The sequence below is a fragment of the Acipenser ruthenus genome, chromosome 27, assembly GCF_902713425.1.
Source record: "Acipenser ruthenus chromosome 27, fAciRut3.2 maternal haplotype, whole genome shotgun sequence".
Classification (NCBI taxonomy): Eukaryota; Metazoa; Chordata; class Actinopteri; order Acipenseriformes; family Acipenseridae; genus Acipenser; species Acipenser ruthenus.
The window spans coordinates 23,901,100-23,922,089 of record NC_081215.1 but is presented as its reverse complement, the minus strand read 5'-3'; the positions used below and the strand labels follow the sequence as shown (position 1 = coordinate 23,922,089).

The 20,990-nt window shown below is 37.8% G+C and overlaps 1 protein-coding gene across 4 annotated transcripts in view; it reads right to left on the bottom strand.

The window, feature by feature from the left end:
• LOC117432277 (SH3 and multiple ankyrin repeat domains protein 2-like) overlaps nt 1-20,990 on the bottom strand; it is a 150,013-nt gene that overhangs the window by 54,597 nt on the left and 74,426 nt on the right. For all 4 annotated transcript variants that reach the window (XM_059002118.1, XM_059002119.1, XM_034053954.3 and 1 more), the window contains exons 13-15: nt 17,401-17,558; nt 15,676-15,789; nt 3,089-3,164 (exon numbers count right to left, since the gene is read on the bottom strand). In XM_059002118.1, the coding sequence (XP_058858101.1) occupies nt 3,089-3,164; nt 15,676-15,789; nt 17,401-17,558 (348 nt within the window). The remainder of the gene's footprint in view (nt 1-3,088; nt 3,165-15,675; nt 15,790-17,400; nt 17,559-20,990) is intronic.

Here is a 20,990-nt window from a genome sequence, read left to right as displayed (position 1 = left end):
TTTCTACCCAAAAATAAATAAAAAGGCAGGTTAAGTCACATTCTAGATAATGCTAATATTAGACACCGGGAACCAAGGACTACATACAAGTCACAATACAGTCTTTATCAACGGTACCTTAATTGGTTATGTATTTCTAACTAACACCTTGCTGCAATGATTCGTATGCAATAACAAGCTGAACACTGCTATGCTGTACTTCACATTTGCTACCTATACTGAATAACTTGGATTCACTCCAAATGAATATAAACTGTTCCAGCCCCGATCATGATACAGAATATGTCAATTGCTGAACACAGATTTTTATATCTGTTTTCATGTATCTGTTAATATAATGGTAAAATGCGATGAACCACCCCCAACAGGAGAGAATTCCAGATTCTATTCACAGAACGAGTAGCGATTATGTAAATCACATGGCATCGTCCCACTGATTCGTCACTGTCCCTCAACCCTACTCTGAAAGGACAAGGTCTTTCAACACTTGTGTACAACCAGGAACTCCTGTGAGCAAAGCCCATTGTGCCCAATTCTTAATGGATTGAGTGTTATCTTTGTGATATGGAAAATAGGCTATTCAGAGGTACTGAATGATGTGAGCTGTCAGACCAATGAAAGAAACAAACAGAAAAAAACAACAAGAAAAGAATCAACATATTTCTGATAGAGTAGGTGTCAAACTAATGTACAAGTTCTGATGACATCACAGACTGTTAACTCATTGGGATTTCAAGGGCTTGCTGATATACTGCTCCCTCTAAACACCAAATCTTCAGTTTAGTAGCTCACACAAACAAGACACTATATTCATGCAAACCAAATGGCTGGGTGACAAGTGTGATGTAAAACTGCTCATAGTGCAATTGAAGACACATTTGTAGGGTATTAATATTTCCGTATAATTGATGCACTAGTATATAAAAAGAATAATGGCTGGTTCAGTATGTAATACCAGGGAGTAATACCATTGAGAGGTTCTGGGGACAGTGGGAGAGTTACATTTATCGGTCGGGAGCAGGGAGATACAGACAACAGGATGCAGCTCTGGAAGCAGGAAGCAGTTGGGGAAAAAAATGATTGTGGCAATAACCCTAACATTGTCCGGGGAGTGTGGGAAATTGAGAATCGCTGTGAAACACGATCCAGAACTAGAAACTCTGAACATATTTTACGTTTTTTTGATCGGCATTGGCACTTTGGTTTGTTTACTCAGACTATGAGTCTGAGTAGATGACATTTAGCTATAAGAGTATCAGGGTCTGTGTAACAGGGGGAGACCTGTGCTGACTCTTCTGACGTGTTCATAGTGCTGCAGGGAGAGGGCCTGTCAGTCATGGCAGTGACACGGAGAGGTGGGAGAGTGGGTGTGTGGGCTTTCCTTCTCTCTGAGTGGCTGAGAGGCGGGTCTTGGGGGAATTGCTGGCCCTATAAGTTAACATTCTGCTGTTCCCTCAGGTCTGCCCTCCAAGACGTAAAAGGTGTGCGGAGGCGCTGGAAGAAAATCAGCAGGGACGAAAATCCCAACAAGAAAAATTAATAAACAAATAAGTAAAAGAATTAGCGGTAGCGGGGAAAACTCTTGGGCAGCCCCGGTAAAAAGTGTATAGCAGGCTGAGGGAGCCGCTAGTGTAGGACGGAGACCCAGGCCGTGCGGGTAGCGACGGTTGGGGTGAAGCTGCCGAGCGCAGCACTTTTTATTTGTAGTTTGGTTTACTGTGTTTTGTTTTCCCTGTTCCTTTCGCCTTTTGATTAGTGTTTTGTTTGAAACTCTGTACCCTGTACCGCCCCGGTATAGTTGTGGCTCTGTCGCTACCATAGCTGGTACGGCAGACCACAGACAACAGCGCCCTCTGCGGGCTGAAAAGAAATTAAGCTCTCATAATAAAACTGGGCACCTGTGCGGTGTTTCGGAATTATTTCTCTGTGTCCTGTGTGTCAGTGAATTACCCACCACCCTTCCACAGTCTGCTTGAACACTGAAGGGGGACTGGAATTTATTTTTTTATTACGTGCCTATCTATGCTGCACAGGACTCCTCTAAAGGTGCTGGGCTCGTATTCAGAGCCGTCTTGTTTTTTTAATTGAAAAATAAAGTCTGTTATAATACTGTCGACCTGTGTGGTGGGTATGGTTTCTATTGCCAGTGATTCAACAGGTAGGACTGCAGTAGATGAATGTCGAAGACTGTTTTCTTTATGGTGTTCGGATTCTCTTGCTTTTGGACAAGCTCCAGTCTCTCTTCGGTACTACTGTTTTCCTTTGAGAGAGCCATTACTTCACGTTGTTGGATTCACTCGAGCGGGGAGTCGGCTTTCAGGTTGGGGCGGTGGTTAAACTGAAAGCTGGCTCCGCTCTGCACAAGCCACACATTCTGATATGTTTAAATGATATTTTAAATAATAGTATTATTGGGTCTGAACAATAGTGTTAGCACCTTGCAACGATAGTATTATCACTTTACATTCAGGGGTATTACAAGAATTATTTTGTATGACACACATTATTTTGGTCTATCCATATATTACAATATATTTGTTCACTTCAATGTAAACACTATAGCCTACAGTACTGATACAATACAGTATGGGCATTAACACACTACCAAAGGCCTCCCCCATTGGCACAAAGGCACTACATTACTTGTGTGTACCTGTAATTGTCTACCTTGAAAAACAAAGAATGAAAAATAGGATTTTGTGTCATTGAAATTTCTAGCATTGGCGCCCTGTCATGAAAGCAAATAATCACCCAAGATGCATGACATTAGATGTTGAGAAGAAGGTGATTGAAGGTGGCACAGTGCTCCCTTGTTCTGCGGCAGTAAAGGTCATGTATCCCAGCTGCCCCACAATGGCATTCCACTAGCACTTGCATCACAACATACATAGCATGGAGTCTTAACTGTAGCATGGCTCCCCACTACAGTTCTTGGCTTTTACATGTTTCGTGAATTATTATGTGATGTTTCTAGCGCCACTTTAAGTTTTAAAAACACTAAAGTGTAATTTCAGTGCTTAAGCCTTATTTTAACATTCTATAGAGTGACACATTTAATACTGCAATGCAAAACAGAGATCAGACTTACCTTGATGCATCAAAGCTATCATAGGATCCAACAGTGTAGTGCCTGAAAAGCTTCTTTGATCTGTCCGTTCGGGTTTCTGCGAGAAGATTAAAACAAATTAGAATCCATCTGCCATTAGATCTACATTGTGTATGGTTTATACTAGCACATGATAAAAATAGACCCATTATACAGGCATTTAAGACTCCTATAAGTTTGTATGGAAATCAACATACCTGGTTTATTTATCACTCGCTCATGTCTTTCAGTTAACAATATACATCATATTATATTTAGCTGGGGGCTAAACTTAAAGCTTACTGTATATAACCCATTCAATGCATGTCCAATGCGCAAGACAAGGGGGAATCTTGTTTTTATATTATCTGCTTTCCTTCTGTTTTAATTGAAAATACCAAAACAGCTGCAATATTTGGAACACCCCAACTCACTATGCTGTTTTCCAGTAATAAAGATTGCAAACAATTAATCAAAAATGTTACAACCTAGGGAGCCATTGTGCTGTATATGTTGCTGATCTCAATGCAACAATAAGAGATTTATAATCGCGAGCTACTTCAGCTTCTTCTGCAAGCTACATGAGTCACTCTTTGCCCTTTATCTGGAAACACAAACTCCATTCAGTAATTTTCTTCCATCGCTTATTTCTGAGTCACCATCAGCAAGAAAGGTAAAGATATAAAAAGTGTATCTTTTCTCTTTGCCATCAATTTGTGGAATCTCAAATTGAGCCTACAATCTCCTTTGCCAATAAGTGCCATAAGTCTAGGTCGGATCCTGCAGGATAAACTCCTTCCATCAGTCAGTCACACTGATTTTCATAACGAGCACATCAGCACCCCCCCCCCGATTCCTGGGTTATAAATCTCTCCAGATCTGTCTGTTTGTAGATCTATGTAATTATCTGTCTATTTCCATTCCTGTTCTTTCGCAGCTAATGTGTACTACAGTAAATAGTACATACTGTATTCTGCTTGTAGTCGTGGTGTGTACTGTACAGTAAGTATATACTATAAAGTACAGTGAATTCAAAAACAGCAAACAGCTCTATATCCAAGGAGAATCTGTTTTAATAAATAGCCACTGTACAATGTTTTGGCTTCCACCTTCTTCAGATAGTATGGTAGAAATTGCTAGGTAGACTGATGTTGTTGTTTAAGTTTGAAACTTACAAAACAAATGTCAAACTTAACAACATCAGTCTACCTAGTTATTTCTACCATGCTATATGAAGAAGGCGGAAGCCGAAACGTGGCGGCTAATTATTAAAATTACACTAATGACAATTTGGAGTAAATGGCCATCAGTAAACGGAGAATCTAGCCCTATTTGTTAACTATAAAATATTGCAATATAAATATTTGTCAGTAAAAACGCATCACTGATGCATCATGCTGAAAACTCTGGAAAAAGTCAAACTGTTACCTTTCTCACAACCTTGGCTGCATGTCCCTTCTGACAATACTAATTCCTTGCAGCAAAAAAAATGTTTTGAAGTCTGTGCCAAACAAAATCCCTTTCTGTGCCAGTCGCAAAGCAATCTTAATAGAGCAGATATCTACTCCTGCTTTAGCGTTTACAAATCTGCCACAATTCATTTTTCTATATTAGTACAAAATGAAGCTGCATCCTGAATTAATGAGATCCCTGAAGATCAGCCCGGTTTCAGGGTTAAAACAGGGACACAGTGTTTCGCATGCAAAATAAAACCACCATAGTGTGTTCAATACAACATTGAGATCCTTTCAGGGGTAAGACCCTGGCTGAACGTGAAAGCACCAAAGCAACATTTTACTGAAAACATTTCTGTGACGTCACCCTTTGATCTATTAATTGATTACTTCTATGAATATACAAATTAAAAGTGGCTGTGTGGCTTTGAAGAGATGGGGAGTTTGGGGCAGATATATGGCTGATTAAGGAATCCACAATCATCTGTAAAATGCTACACAAACCTCATGAACAAAGTAAAACCTACTAATATCAATAGCTTAATGTACTCGAATAAAAATGTGTGAATGAGAGAGTTGCTTCTCTCATTATAGTATATAAACACAGTATATATTATTGGCATTTTTCAGATATATTTAGAACTGTACTCACTTGTTACTGGAATATGAATATGCAACACATAACATACGCTACAAGTCACTAAATAATATGCAGGAATCAGTATCACAGTATCAGTTTTGCTTAGAGATAATAATAATAATAATAATAATAATAATAATAATAATAATAATAATAATAATAATAATAATAATAATGAAACTTCCACAGCTCTCTGGACAAGCTAAAACAACCCTGACATTGATACTTTGGCACTTCCACAGCACTTAAGGTAGCTATAGTAAAGCTCAAGAAACACAACTTGGATCCTAAACTCATTAATAACTACAGGCCCATCTCCAATCGTCCAGTCTTAGACAAGGTTTTAGAGAGGATTGATGCATTTCAAGCGCAAAATTTTTTAACTCTTAATGGTGTATCTGAGAAATTTCGGTCTGGATTTCGTGCTGCACATAGTACAGAGACAGCCCTTGTCAAAGTTGTAAATGACCCACTGATAAGCTCTGACTTGGGCTGTAATTCTTCTTGATCTAAGTGCTGCTTTTGACACCGTTGACCACTCCATCTTATTACATTGGCTAAAACACTTAGTGGGACTGTCTGGCCTTGTCTTATCCTCGTTTCAGTCTTACCTATCTGATAGGTATCAATTTGTCTCGATTGGGGAGGAAAAAGGTTCTATTCTGGGTCCATTGCTATATTCATTACATATGTTACCACTGGGTGATATTGTTAGGAAACATGATGTGAACTTCCACTGCTATGCGGATGACACCCAGCTGTATTTGTCTTTAAAACCTGGTGATACTTCTGTCAGGGTGTTACTTGCTGCTTGCTTTGCTGATATCAAGTGCTGGATGTCTCAAAACTTCCTAAAGTTCAATTCAGATAAAACAGAGGTTATGTTTGTAGGCTCCCATAACCAACTAAAAAATGTAGGATTGCATGAGTTTGACCCTAGCAGTCGTTTACCTAAAACTGAAATAACACATTTGGGGGTTATCTTTGATACTGATTTATCATTTGAGTCTCATATTAGGGAAGTTACTAAAGTATCCTTCTATCACTTGAGAAACATAGCCAAACTGAGACCTATTATCTCCTTATCTCACACCGAGAGACTAACACATGCCTTTGTTTCTTCAAGAATTGATTACTGTAATGCAGTCCTCTCTGGCATCCCAAAACGTGCGGTGTCCCACCTACAGCTTGTTCAGAACACCGCAGCTAGAATTTTGACTAAAACTAAAAAAATTAAGCATATGACCCGTTTTAGCCTCCTTGCACTGACTCCCTGTTCAATATAGAATTGATTTTACAATCTTATTATTGACCTATAAAGCCTTGAATGGAGCAGCACCTAGCTATCTGCAGGAGCTACTGACCGTGTATCAACCAAATCACACTCTTAGATCACAGGAAGCGGGGCTGCTCATTGTTCCCAGGGTCAATAAAATCAATACAGGAGGTAGGGCTTTTTCTTTTAGAGCCCCTAAACTATGGAATGCTCTACCTCCATGTGTTAGGGAAGTTGGGTCTGTGGGTATTTTTAAGTCTAAACTTAAAACACATTTTTTAAATTATCCTAGTGGTTTTAATGCAACATAATTGCTAGCTTTTAATGATTATTTTATTATTATTACTATTTGTTTATTTTATAGGCTGAAAATGTCTGGGCTATTATTTGTATGTATTTTAATGTATTTTACTGTATTTTATTGTATTTTTATGTATTTATGTACAGTGCCTTGTGATACTTCGGTATGAAAGGCGCTATATAAATGAAATAAATAATTCCTGGCAGGTAGAGACATATAAACAGATGGCCTGATATTTAAAGGTATGCAGTATACATGATGAGCTGCTGACCTGAGTCAGCTTCTTAGTGGCTTCAGATCAGTGTTTCTCCCTGCCAGGGGCTCTGCCACACTCATGCTATGTGAATGCATGTAATAATGACTCATGGCAGCCCACTACCACTTTGCATATAGTGCCGCATTGTCAATGCTTGGCACTTGACTTAAGAAGTAGCTGCATACATATTGATTCACAGACATATCCAAGCCCTCACAATAAAATCTAAGATATTTCCCTTTTTATGATGAAAAGCTAAACATAATAAATGAGAAAATTCATTAGCACTAACACTTTATGTAAGCTAGTGCTGAACCATTACAATTTCAAATGTAAATGGCTGATAACAATGCCCTTTATACAGATAAAAGGGGGTTAGAGTAGTTTGTAACCCCCTTTGACTGTGTGCAGCATAGAACATCAGTGTAGGGCTCAGGTGGTGTCCCATTACTTGCAACACAGGAAGTTAAATAAAAAAAGGTCAGAAAAAAAGAATTCGCTTGTGGGAATGTTGTCAGTCTTACATTAGGCAAAGAAGTGTTGTCTTTGAGACCTTTCAAGAACAACAAATAAGTGTAAGTAATGTATAAATGCATCATACAGTTTTGGTTTTTACCCTTCTGAATGTCCACACCCATTATATATATATATATATATATATACACACACACACACACACACACACACACACACACACACACTATATAGTGCCCTTTTAGTAAAAAAAAAAAAAGCTTCCCCCCTGTTGCAGCTCACAAGCAATTTTCCTGTTACGAATCTATGACTGCTGTTTTATAAATTAGTATATAAACCATTTTGCTTACCCATAATAGGGTCTCAAATGTTACTGCCCTGCTCATGTCCATTACCAGACTGACACACATGTTTCTTCTCTGATACCTACAGTATATATGAATTGGTAAATGACCTAAATAGTACAATTATGTACTTTGCATAGTGAATGCCTTTGAGAATTGCCAAAGTAAATATATTTCCCAGCTAACACTCAGATTAGAGAAAGAAATATTCACAATATGAGCACATTCATAGTCTCCCACATACGCAATCTCCATTAACAGTTCTTTGAAGATGTTTAAGTTCTTTTCTATGTATGATGTAAATTGCAAGACAAGCACTTGAGCAGGGAAATGACGGCGACAGTTTTGAATTTTGTACAGTAGTAACTGGAACTGTGACTTCACAGCCCAAAAATTTCAGTAATTTTAATATGTGACTCCAGACCATACCTTTCTGTATTAACCAAAGAGTGTGTTAACTGTTCACATTAATTCAACACATACTATTACATGCAACACTATATACATCCATAAGAAAAAAAGAAAATAACCATATACTAGCTATGTACTAAAATGTATTTAAACAGTTATTATTAAAATCATAGATTATATTTATCTGCACAAAATAGTCATTTGGCAAAAATCTGGATTTGAAACTTAAAATTCGATTGTTTGAAATGCAAGCTACAGGGTTCACTATGTACTGTAGCAGCATGAAACATCCATTTGCAGTCTTAATCTACATAGCATGTTCAGGAAAGCCCAGAGAAGCTAAAACTTGACACACACATTGTTGACCCTCATAAGAACAAACATTAAGATTCATTACATTCTAGTTTTTTGGACAATCACAGTATAGTACCTCCAAAGTGAACTTTCTTTCTTGATCTAGGTGTTTCATCCATTTGCCCTCGGTAAGCGATTGAAGTTTTTTGTGATCTTCTTAGATTCCAGTAAAAAAAAAATTATGCACCATGCAGGTAAACCCTTTGATTTTAAGCAACTGTACAATCCACAGCTAGACAAAAAGTTTTCATTGCTGCAACATCTGCATGATTAAATCCATATTAAGCACAATCTTAAATCAAAAATCAGCAAATTCCACAGACTGAGAAACGCTATTTTGCTTCTGTTTAGAGCCAGGGATAAAAAAAAAAAAAAGAAAAAGAAAAAAAAAACACACTACATCATGCCAGGGCCCACTCCATAGCAACAGAGTTTTACATTGTAGAGAATGTTTCCATGGAAATGCATCAATCAGGAATCTACATGAGTGTTGAAGTGAAGGGTGCCTCAGAAACCAAAGCAATTACCCATGCCATTAGAGATGAATAGAAAAGAAAATCAACTTACAGGAGCTGCAGCGAACTGAAGTATTGCTTTTTCTTAGCAGTGTTTCTGCTCAAGGCGGTATTGCTTTTGCAAAACAATTTCTTATGTCGAAGTAGCTGGTACTGCTTTTACTGAAACATGAAAAAACTTTTTTTATATATTTTTATGAAAAACAAGACTTTTTTTAGAATGAACAAAATTCTTTATATAAACAAAAAAAATAACAACCTAGAGTGGAAAAGATGTGGAAAATGTAGCGTGGTTTTTTGGTAGCACCTTTAACATATACTCAAAAAATTTCACCACGCCAACATGGACACACAATGTATTTGAGTCTCGTAATTGCTCCAGTTAAATCAAAACAAAATATATTTCACAAACACTTTTGTAACATATTAACCATTTACACCAGTTTCATAAGCAACCACAGAAAACACAGTTGTTGAATTTTGTGTAGTTAACATAATGAAAAAGCTATAGGGACACTCAGTTACTTTTATAAGACTAACTTATTGCTAGAGAGCGTGTTTAGCATATGGATTCCCTCTTGAAGGTACAGCTGTGTTGAAGTGGCTTGTCATCAGCGCTTATTAAGTCCAAATGAATACGGGAATAATCAGCAACAGCCCATTTGTAGCACATGGTTGGTGCAGATACAGTATGGTATTAACTGCACCTCTGTCATCTACTTTGAGATCACCAGGGTCCTATCGTTTAAAGTAATCTTCACTATATAGTTGACCAATTGTTAGGTATATACCGGATGTGTTATGCATACTATACTCCTCATTTTAAAGAAGATTATCTATAAAACAAGCTAATTGTACAATGAGATTTTCCTGTAATGCATACAATTGAATATGGTGACTCCTTGAGGACATGGGGAAAAAAAATATATATATATATATCTTGGGATAACAGTTTGAAATGCTGAGATCCTGAGATTATTTATCTTGGGATCTTGAAATAATTGTTATCTCAAAGTAAATGTCTTCCTTATGACCTACTGTAGTTGATGACCTTACTACACAGTATGATACATTTTACAATATAAATAAAAGCTGAGGGGCTGTAATTGCCTGATTCGCCAGACAGTACTAACAGTAATGGATCACCCTAATCTGGGTTTATGCTGCCTAGTGGGGTATGCAATTTTACATGTTTGCTTTACTTTAAGCACTATATGCATCATTATACACAACCTTACTTTAAAGCCATTCACTTTTCCAGCCTATTACTGCAATAAATTAACTTAATAACTAGAATAGCAGTTAAACATGCATTCATCTTTTCCTGTGTGTATAAATGTACTGTTGTTATTAGAAAGCATCAGCATAACAAATAATCTACTATACTGAAAGCATCTTTTGCATAAATAATGGGTAAGCAAATATTATATAAGAGCCAGGCTCGTCTGCATTCGTGGTTATAGACCTTTTAACCTCATCTCATCTCACCGTCAGGGGACAGGACAGAATCCATAACGGCAGTGTATCACACAACACTGCCCGTTACAAGTGCAACACTGCTGTATAATAATTGCCAGCAGGTTTTCTTTGCTGCCAAATAACGGCCGACAGATACATCCACATGATTTTCTCTACAGCAGCAGGATCCCAATTGATACCTTCAACAGTACGCTAAACAGTTTGACAAGAGATGTGTAGGATCCCCTGCAGGGAAGCGTTGGAAGGACAGGGTGGCCGTGTCTAAAGATGTAGGGAAGTGTACAGCATATTGCAGCTCTAATGTGACTGATGATTATGCACACTTCAACCAATCGGATGACTAGGAAAAGCAAGCGACTTGAACCTGTTTTTCACATTTTGGTCTTAATTGATTAGCTTAATTTCTAACAGCCAGCATGGACCCGGATCATTCACTGTATCACTGAAGGTCTGTTATTTGAAGATGCTAAGTAGAAGTGGGATTCAGCAGAGGCACCTGCCTAGACATATTGGTCTAATCCAGAGAGGCAATGCAATACAGCAGCTGTGGGTGTGAGGCTAGATGGAGGTGGGAGAGAGTAGGAGGGAGCCAGGGAAATCTACACAAGGGCAGGAGAGAGCAACAGGAGTTGTTTTTTTTTTCCACCAGAAGCAGGAGGGAGAACAAACTGCTCATCTTCACTCCTACACAAGCTTTTAGCACGGACAATATCTACCACAAAAATCATTGGGATTATACAGTGTGCAAACGTTACTAAAACCATGGTCTCAGTTTAACTGTGCACGGGCAAAAAGTATTCCACTGTATTTCAATAACTCACACGTTTACAGTATAACATTAGAAGGATAAGCATTTCTGCATATGCTTATCCTACCTACTTAATATACTTAATGTTTCAATTATACTCTTGTACAATACACTTTCTACAGGACTTTTTTCTGAATAACTTTTCCGAATTGATGCTGTATTGCACACTGTTTGTGAAGATATACCAAATTGACAGTGATCACAGTTTCAATTAACAGTGAAGCGCAGCAGAGAATGCTTCATATTTTAAACATTATTAAATTTCACGCACCAGGCCTGATTCACAGAGGAAGGATGCAGCACATACCTACAGTGAAACTTTCTGCCTATGGGTGGCCAGGACTTGTACTCCTTTTAATGAACTTCAATTTAGACTTAAACCTGACACAGTTAATTGCTATCTTGTAAAACAGAGGTGGTTGTCTTGAAAAAATAATTTTACAGTATTGTATGGATTTCGATGATATTTGTGCATTTTATTTCAGTTCAATACCCATTAAATCAGAGCTGTCCTTTAGAGAGCAGAGATGAAGGTCCAATAGGACATGCTCAATGAGACACCTGGACCAGTCAGAGATGGGACAGTTGGCCACAGCCAGTATTTGATGTCCTTGAGGCAAAAAAGAATCTGCTTGATACTCGAGAGATGCTGTGGCTCAACAGACTGCTCCTCCAGGCCTAATGCGAGCAAGCTTTTGTTTAAGAGGGCTTTAACAGCCTTTGTGCCAAAAAGGTTAGTTACACTCATTAAGCTTGTTCTTTTAATCAGCAGGTAGCCCAGATCCTGCAGCAGAGTTCTGCAATGTTAAATGGCAGTTGGCGAGAAAGGGAAGAGGGACCTCAGCTGCAAGTGTCCCACATTTTTCAGTATCTACTGTGACTTCTGTGGAAACATGCAATTGTCTGACAATACTCAAAATCTAAGGATCAAAAGCACAAAGGGAAGCTGAGTTTGAAGCCATGTCCAATCCCTATATATGAAGAAGTTTTTTTTTTTTTTTTTGTAGGGGTAAAATTCTTGTGGGTTATGTTAGAAAATAAGACCTGTTTTATTTGAATATATTTATAAGTAAATAAAAAGGGGTACTTCGAATTATTTGGTCAATATAAAATAACGAACTAATTTCTTTTCTCCACATAGATCTTGAAAACACCAGCATGCTAGAAGGTGCTAGCCCAAATGTTTCTCTGCTTGTCTTAGTTTCACCATACGTTTTAACTGAATGCAGATCTACTGTTCTTGGACTTGTTAGAAGTATGGTGTCCCATAATTTCCCCAACGGGTGACTTGAATCTATTACATTATTAACTCTAACATAAACCTTAACAGAGCTATGAATGTGTTAAGTGACATAAATGTTTTAAAGGCAAACATTTTATCAGTATTCAAGTGAGCATTAAATGTTGCAGATTCCAATTAACTGCTACTTTTAAACAGTCTGTTAAAACCATGAAGTGGACAGGACCTCAGCTTACAATATCACTTCACAATTGCACTTTCAGCAAAACAGTTATGTCACCATGTTATACACTTCTTGTTCTATTATCTGTATAATTGCTACACTGTATATTTTTGTTATTTTATACATAGTATTAAAACATGACATTCTCGTATCCGGTTAAGGGTTGTCCTTTTACAACAGAAGGGATAGATGCTGTGTCACTTTTTGCTTAGATGTGATAACTGCAGTGATGAGAAAAAATATATATATTCAGATTTGATTTTAATGCTTAAAAACACAGACACTCCCCTTTCATATTGCAGGCATTCACATTCCTTTCCTTTTACATATGCAGCGAAGATGGTACCTACTGTAAAGAAACAAACAACATTTGACTGAAACAGAGTTTAGCAAGTATTGCAGAATACGATGGCCCTTATATTAATTTCCCAGTCAGGATTACAGAGATCAGAGAAAACAGTTGTGGAAAGAATGCAAATCATAGACAACGCAAAGCGCAACAATAAATCAGTTCTAAATTCCACAGTTTAACAGCACAGCTTCTGATGAAACACATGCCTTACTGAATCTATGTGTGCGATAGCAAAACCGTCTCACTGCAGGACACTTGTTCCAGTCAGCATTAGCTGCCAGGATTTTTTGTTGTTGAAATAGCTCCATTTAACCATCTTAGCACACACTAAAATAATTACATCAATGCCATGGAATCAAACACAGCCAAAGTTTGAAATACTAAATCATCACTCACTCATGTAACCGTTTTGTTTTAAAGAAGTCATGTTACAGTAGGTATGCTTAGTATATTCAGCAGTAAGCCCTAATGTTACATTCTGAGAAGAAGCAGATAAATATTTCTAGTCGGGCCATGCAAAGTTTAATCAAAATATATCAGCCACCTCCATGTAGAATTCGACTGCAAATTCCATGACCTTCAGCAACCTCAATCAGAGAAGGATGATTTAATAATAAGATCTTCAGAAACAGGGTTTAGGCAATCGTGTATGAAAGAATGATATCTTTCAGAACTGAAGGGCTGGATTTTAGTTCTTAATCTGAGCTCACTGTGGAGCAGCTAGTAGACTGGGAAAGGTTGCAGCTGGGTCACTTGAGAACGTTTTAAAATGACATGGAAAAAGCAATGTCTCTTTTTAACATCTTCAGCAACCTTTAAAATCATCACTGCTTGAGTGATATGCCAATAAAATTAACTTTTTTGTGTCTAATAATTTTAACCCTTTGTACTGTGTTGTCACCATGGGTAGCAAAAAAAAGTTTTCAAAGTTATTAAGTTCCATTTAGTTACAATACATGAATGGATAATATATATATATTTTTTGTCTTCAGTTCAAGGGTTAAAAACATATTCAGCCTGTGAGAATTAGGATTCGTGTCTGACCCCACAATCTGGGAAACAAGAATTAAATAAAAACAAACCTGCTATCCCAGAGCTCATTCGTCACAATTGTTCAAACCTAGAATAACTTTCATCAAACTTTAGATGGACTGAAATCAATCAACATCAAGCACTAGAACTCCAGCTGCCAGAAAGCTAAATGTCAATCGGTAACAGACCTGGGATCAATTACAATTCCAGTTGCAATTACAAGTAATTACAATTATAATGACAATTACACTAAAAAGTGACATAAACAGCTACCCACATTACTCTATTTATTCTAAATAACCAAGCAGTAGTCATAGATATAAACACAGACAACTTTTAAACAAATGGGGCCACTAAAAGTGGTTTTATGGCAAATAAATGCATAATTGAACTGTAATTGAACAATTATATGGTATAATTGCAATTACAATTACACAGATGTGTCAAGGTTCAACTGCAATTCCAATTACAAATTCACCCCAGGTCAGATAGGTACGATATCCATATTCCAAAGTTGAAGCAAAAAAAAAAGAAAAAAAAATGAGTGACCCCTTACTGTAAACGCGTCTCTCACTAAGAATCTAAAGGTGGCATTACAATAATGGCTCAAACTAAATTAGCACTAACTCACTCTTAACAGCTCTGCAGGGGGTGAAACTGCACGCTGGGATTTGTTTTCAATTTGATATCTGAAAAATGGACAGCAGAACCAGCTCAGGGGGATGCAGTCAACGGGATCAGCGGGATCCGGGAGTTAGAGATTTAGGAAGGTTGGTCGGCCAAGTCCTTGTTCCACCGTCCAGCAGGGCAGCAGGCAGGCATGTCCAGGCCCTGCCAGGACTAAGCAGGTGTGATTATATTAACCCTCCTCTCTGTGCTCTGAGGCGGATACCTGTCAGCTACAGACTGAACTGCCCAAATGCATGCTGAGTCCCATCTGTGGAAGAAGACTAAAGCACTAGGTTGCTGCACACTTTGAAAGACACGCTTCGTTTTCCAAACTTAAGATCTTTGATGATTTTATGTAGTTTGTCTAGTTTTTCCTTTTTATTTCTAAAATTGGTGCATTCTATCCCCCCACCCACATTTTCAGTCTTGATTTGCCCACAATTGAATTACAAATAACAGTAAATAATACATACAAAAATATACGTTTAGTTTTATACAGTGTTGTTCGGCACTGTAGATGATAGGGGTTAGTCAGTAGGCAGTAATGCAGACTTTTGGTATTTTAAAAGAAGGCGAACTGTGCTGCCTAGTGGCATTAAAGAGTCAGTAGACAGTGCTGCTGTTTCTGCCAATGTGCAGGATACACAATGCTCACATTACAACTGATTTCACACACTTATCATGTTAGCTCAGTTGGTCTTAATGAAAGTGCTTGAGAGAGAACTCATTCAGAGACTTAAAGTCATACATAGGTTCACTTACCTGGTTTACTTTCATTTGGCTTTGTCTGAATTTCTTCCACACATTCTGCAGGAAACCATCCCACGCGCCCCCGAGCACTGCCTTCCCAGAACCCTCCCTCGCCAATACTGAGAACTAGGACAAAAAGGACAAAACAGAGTTACACTGACCTTTTAATCACTGTGGCTTAGTAGTGAACATTTTCCCCCAACACACATACCTGTATATGACAAATCACATTCCTGATTCATTGTAATATTACCATCGCTAATGCATTTCCGAAGCCCTTACACTTTAAACCCTTAATTAACTCTGAGAGTTAAAACAATTTCATGTTGATTTCAAAACAAGAAAATATGTCCTTCCCTCACCTTTATAATTGAGTACCAATTAATGGCATGTAACTTCCGCATTGAGGGGTAGATGTACTAAAGTGTTGCGGCTGTCACAATAGTCGCAAACCAGTTGCAAACGAGTCAGAAGTAAAATCATTTAGTTTCAATTTTAAATAATCTTTTATTCGCATTGCACACCAATGTGTACAGTGCAGCAGCATGCTTTATTTTGTGTTACCAGTTGTTAGATAGTAGCTTTTGTATTATCTAACACTAAGAAGTTCCAGTGTTTTACACAGTTGAACTCTTTGTATTCAAAACTGCATAGAGGACAGGAAAAAAGTTTGTATCGACGTTCACAAAATGGGGGATTTGATTAAAGAGTGTAATCTCAACACTAATTTCAACACATGAAGCAACTCCAATAGCTATCCCATGTGTAAAGCTACTGAGCTGTAAACAGTTTACTAGGAAGAAAGAAAGAAAGAAATCTTCAGATTAAAACTGAGGTTTGAAAATGTAGTTATGTTGGAATCTGTTGTTTTACATGTTTATGTTACTCAAAAATAAAAAGTTGAATTGTATCAACTGAAATTCTGCAAATGATTTACAGTAGGGCTTAAGCAGTAGCCATCGAACTGAAGTTCATGGTACCTAGTCAGCATGAACATGTTAACTCCCATTACAGTCACACAGCCCCTCTGTATAAAAAAAGTGAGATTTATCAAGTACTTGTGCAGATTACATTTAATTTGTTGATTTTTTTTGTTTGTTCTACAGTTTATCCCTTTATACTAGCTTGGCTGTTTCTGATATTTTTATTTTGGTCAGGTAGTTACTAGATTTTACATTTTATGTGTTGCCTAAAAGGCAAGATCCTAGTAGAAATCTGGAGAATCTCAAGAAAACCTTTTTGTAAAGAGGAAGACACTTCAATTAGAACATATGCTGCAACACAAGAGTGCCAGATCTGTCACTAAAGTAATGCACGTACCAGGCCAAATTTAAAGCTGACGGCACCATATTTTATACATCTTGATGTCTAAAGACATGCAGTAGGAAATATGTTTAATATTCCTTCAGGCACTGTATACAGACCAAATGACTTTGAATACAGTAAGAAAGGGGAAACCGCTTGCTCTTGTGGCTCACATCTGATACTGTTTATACTGAAATATGATTGGTTGGTGCCTGTTTACCGCAGTACAATGTTCCATAAAGACATGACATGACGTGTTTGTATTCCAGTTTGTTACACGCTTCCTTGCCGCTTTTCCTTTCAAGAAAACCAACATTAAACTAATGCTGCTACTGCGGCCATAGGTCATGAATGTCATCTACAGGCTCTGTTACAACTTAGGAAGCACAACATCTGGAAAGCCTTATATGGGTAGGCAAATGAGACACCAACCTTTTACCCTGTCGCCTTTGTATAGAGGTATCTCCCCATCTTCTTGAGGATGATATGGCTTCACAACTAAAAAGTGCCTCCCCGGCACGGCACTGTAAAGCTTGCGTTTGGGTCCTTGGTAATCCAGCCCTGACAGTGCCTCCTGGTTTGCATTAGGACTGTGGACGAATTCAAAAGTATTACAAACAGGAAAAGCAACTTTCTCTCAAAGTTCAAACATGCATTTCCATTCCTAAATGCCACTCTCAGAGTATCTCAATTTGTAGAAATTATCTTATACATGTATTTATTTTTTTAATTCCCATCTCATTCACAACAATTACAACAGCATTAAGACATGTGTTTACTGAAGGCATTGCAAGATAGTTAATTAAACCAATAGGTCAATCAATGGGTGCTTCAAGTATATTCACCACATCTTTTTGATTTGTTTATGTTGTAGAAAAAAAAAATTACATTACAGCACCCTCAGGTGGCAATACACAGAAACACTACTGTCCTGCGTTCAAAAACACTAACACTACTGAGAAAGGGAAACCAGGCTGGGAATACAGCATGTTGTCTAAATACTGTATTAGGATGACACTGCATTCACAGGACACGGTCCATATCATGTGGTTCAATTCAGTTTAAGCTATATATACACCACTCTCCAAAAAGTATTGAGCTGGGTAGTTTGTATGTATTGCTGGTCATTTATCACCAGCTTTGAAGATAATTATGCTGGACAGTTCCACTGTATTTAATTTCTGCAGATGTCCCAATTTTGGGAGTGTGGGAATTAAAGACTTTTTAAATACATTTAAAAACAAAATTAACTAGTACAGCAGGAGAGGTTTAGCCAACTCTGAATTCTGAAGCGTTAACAGAAATTATCCAGGGCAGTTCGGCTAATCCCCCAGTGCTTCTTTGGTAGTTTAAAAAAAGCATCTAATTTTACCAGATTTTCTCCAAATCCCCTATTTCAAATATAACCTCACCACTGCAACCCACACACTGACCAAAGATGAACAGGCATTTACCTGCACTCTTACCAAAAGCCTTGAAGTACCTTAGCAGCCTATTTTGCAAAGCGATTGAACCCTGGATATAAGACCCATTCTGCTTGCTCTATAGGGATAGCTGTGGTGTGGTGAGGCAAACCAACCATGACGATTTTCCTCCTTGGTGCATGGCAGTGCAAAGGCCAATGCAGCCCCCCCTGTGGATCCACAGTCAATATTGGCAACTCTCATTGCTGCACTCACCCTGCATTCCATGCTGTAGTGCCTTTGCAAAGCTTCCCACAAACACTGTGAAAAACATGTTCAGAATTCAAAGTGGTGTGACAGCATAGGCTGTCACATCGGTTTTGACATTGGCAGGCATCCACCCATAATGACACTTCAGTCAACACCCAAAACAACACACAAACGTCACTCTTGACAGATCTACCGAGTAGCCAAACAAGACAGCTTTCCAATACGCTGTCTGACAAGGAGGCACTGGAATAGATTTTCCATAGCAAGCGCACATATAGTTGGTCCTGGTCTCTTTACAAAGAAATAATCAAACCAGACCAAACTATAACAAAGTATCTCTTTTGAGGGAAAGGGGTGAAAATGGCATATCATTAATACTTAACTCACACTGTAAGTTTAATACATCTAAAAGTTAACGTCACTGACAGTGGCATTCATTTTGAGGCATAGTACCACTTGTTCTTGTATACATTATTATTTGTTTATTTAGCAGATGCCTTTATCCAAGGCGACTTACAGAGACTATGTAAATAATCACCTGTATTACCCTGCAGACAGAATCTTAAAATTCAAGAGCATCCTAGTAGGTGAGAAACAGGCTTTGTATTCAACCACTGAAGGTTTTAAGATTTACAACAGGTGAAAATCCATTCCAGGTAAATGCCATGTGTGATGGAAACGTCTGTTTATCGTCAGACAGCCTGACACAGAGCAGAGGCCAAAGCGTGGTGTGATAAGATAATTGGAATGTCACACTGTATGATCAATTTAGATACAGAATCTAAGATCCCATTATCACAACAGGTCGAAAAAACCGTGACATCAATCTGCTTACATTTTTTGAGCAGTGTAATATTAGAATACAGATTAGGGATGTTAAAACAAGGACGTGTTTGAGGGCAGCTCAAAATGTGTCTCACGAACCTTGCTTTAACTACACTTGCACCTTATAAACTCCCTGTACTCGTGAGTATACACATTTGTGATCTGGATTTGATTATGCTGGCAAGAGCAATGTCAATCATATCTTTGATAACCCTTTGATGTTTTTCGCTACGGTCCGTTTTGTGCCAGTCAACAATACAAGTGGGTACAATTGGTGTCCCCAGCTATAGATAACACTGCATTTCAAAAACCCTCGATTCAGTAACAGCCATGATTCCAATATACACTAAGCTCAAATATGCTTTTAAATATCCTCTTTGTCAAGCATTATGGAAGATGCAAGGGAGCTGTTTTAAAATACTTACTATATCTTATTTACACAACATTTTAAACCCAGATGGGTCGAAAACTTTTAATTGTGAACCATTCCTATTTTATTTACAGAACTGAAGTTTACACGTTAGGGTGAGCCAAATAAAGCACAGCACAAATGTCATCAAATAACGTATTTATACCATAGCAGAAATAGAAGCACGTTCTGAAATGAACAGCTTATTTCTCAAACGTTACAATAAGCATTGCGTAGCTTGTGTAGCACACTCCTTATTCTGCTTTAAATTATACATACATTGTATTTCAAACCTAGACATTCCATGTGACTCATAAACCAAACTACACTTTTAACATCTAAATTATTGAAAACAGTACATAGGTGTACCTAGATTGGGTAGTCTAGTTTAAACTCATCTATACACTCCTCTTCAAAGGTTCCTACAGGCTGAAGAACCGCTTTTAACCTTTCCTTTTTCATTCTAGCAAGTATTTTTAACATTTTTAGCACTGCTTTCTTCACACTCTGACACAGCACCTCAGCTTTTTGACAAGGTGATAATGCCTAGCAGTTTTGAGCTGAAGTCAGCACATTTGCAGCATCTCATACTTCACAGTACAGTACTGCACCATCTCTCTGGATCTATTTAGCTATAAACGAAATGCTGAGAAGCTGAAATAGGTAATTATATTCTGGCAATTAAAAACAATGTGAAAAAGGGACTGAACTGCTTCATACTGGTGAATTGAAGGAGCACTTTGTCCAATATCCAATATTCAAAGCATATATCAAGATAGGTGAGCTCCCTCAATACAGTGTATAAAATGTAATCTGCACCAGTGTATATCACCCTGAGAATTTGTTTATGAGGACAGGTACCATATCCACCAGTTTCCAACTGTGCAATATCAATATCATTAGCTGTATTCAAGTTCTCCCAGTTTCTTTTTTAGAATAATCTTTATTTTTATATAGCGCCTTTCATAATGGCCCACCATCACAAAGTGCTTTACAAGATACAAGACTAGGGTGTGTGACCTATGCATCAGTTGCAGAGTCACTTATAACAACGTCTCACCCGAAAGACAGAGCACAAGGAGGTTAAGTGACTTGTTCAGGGTCACAGAAAGCAT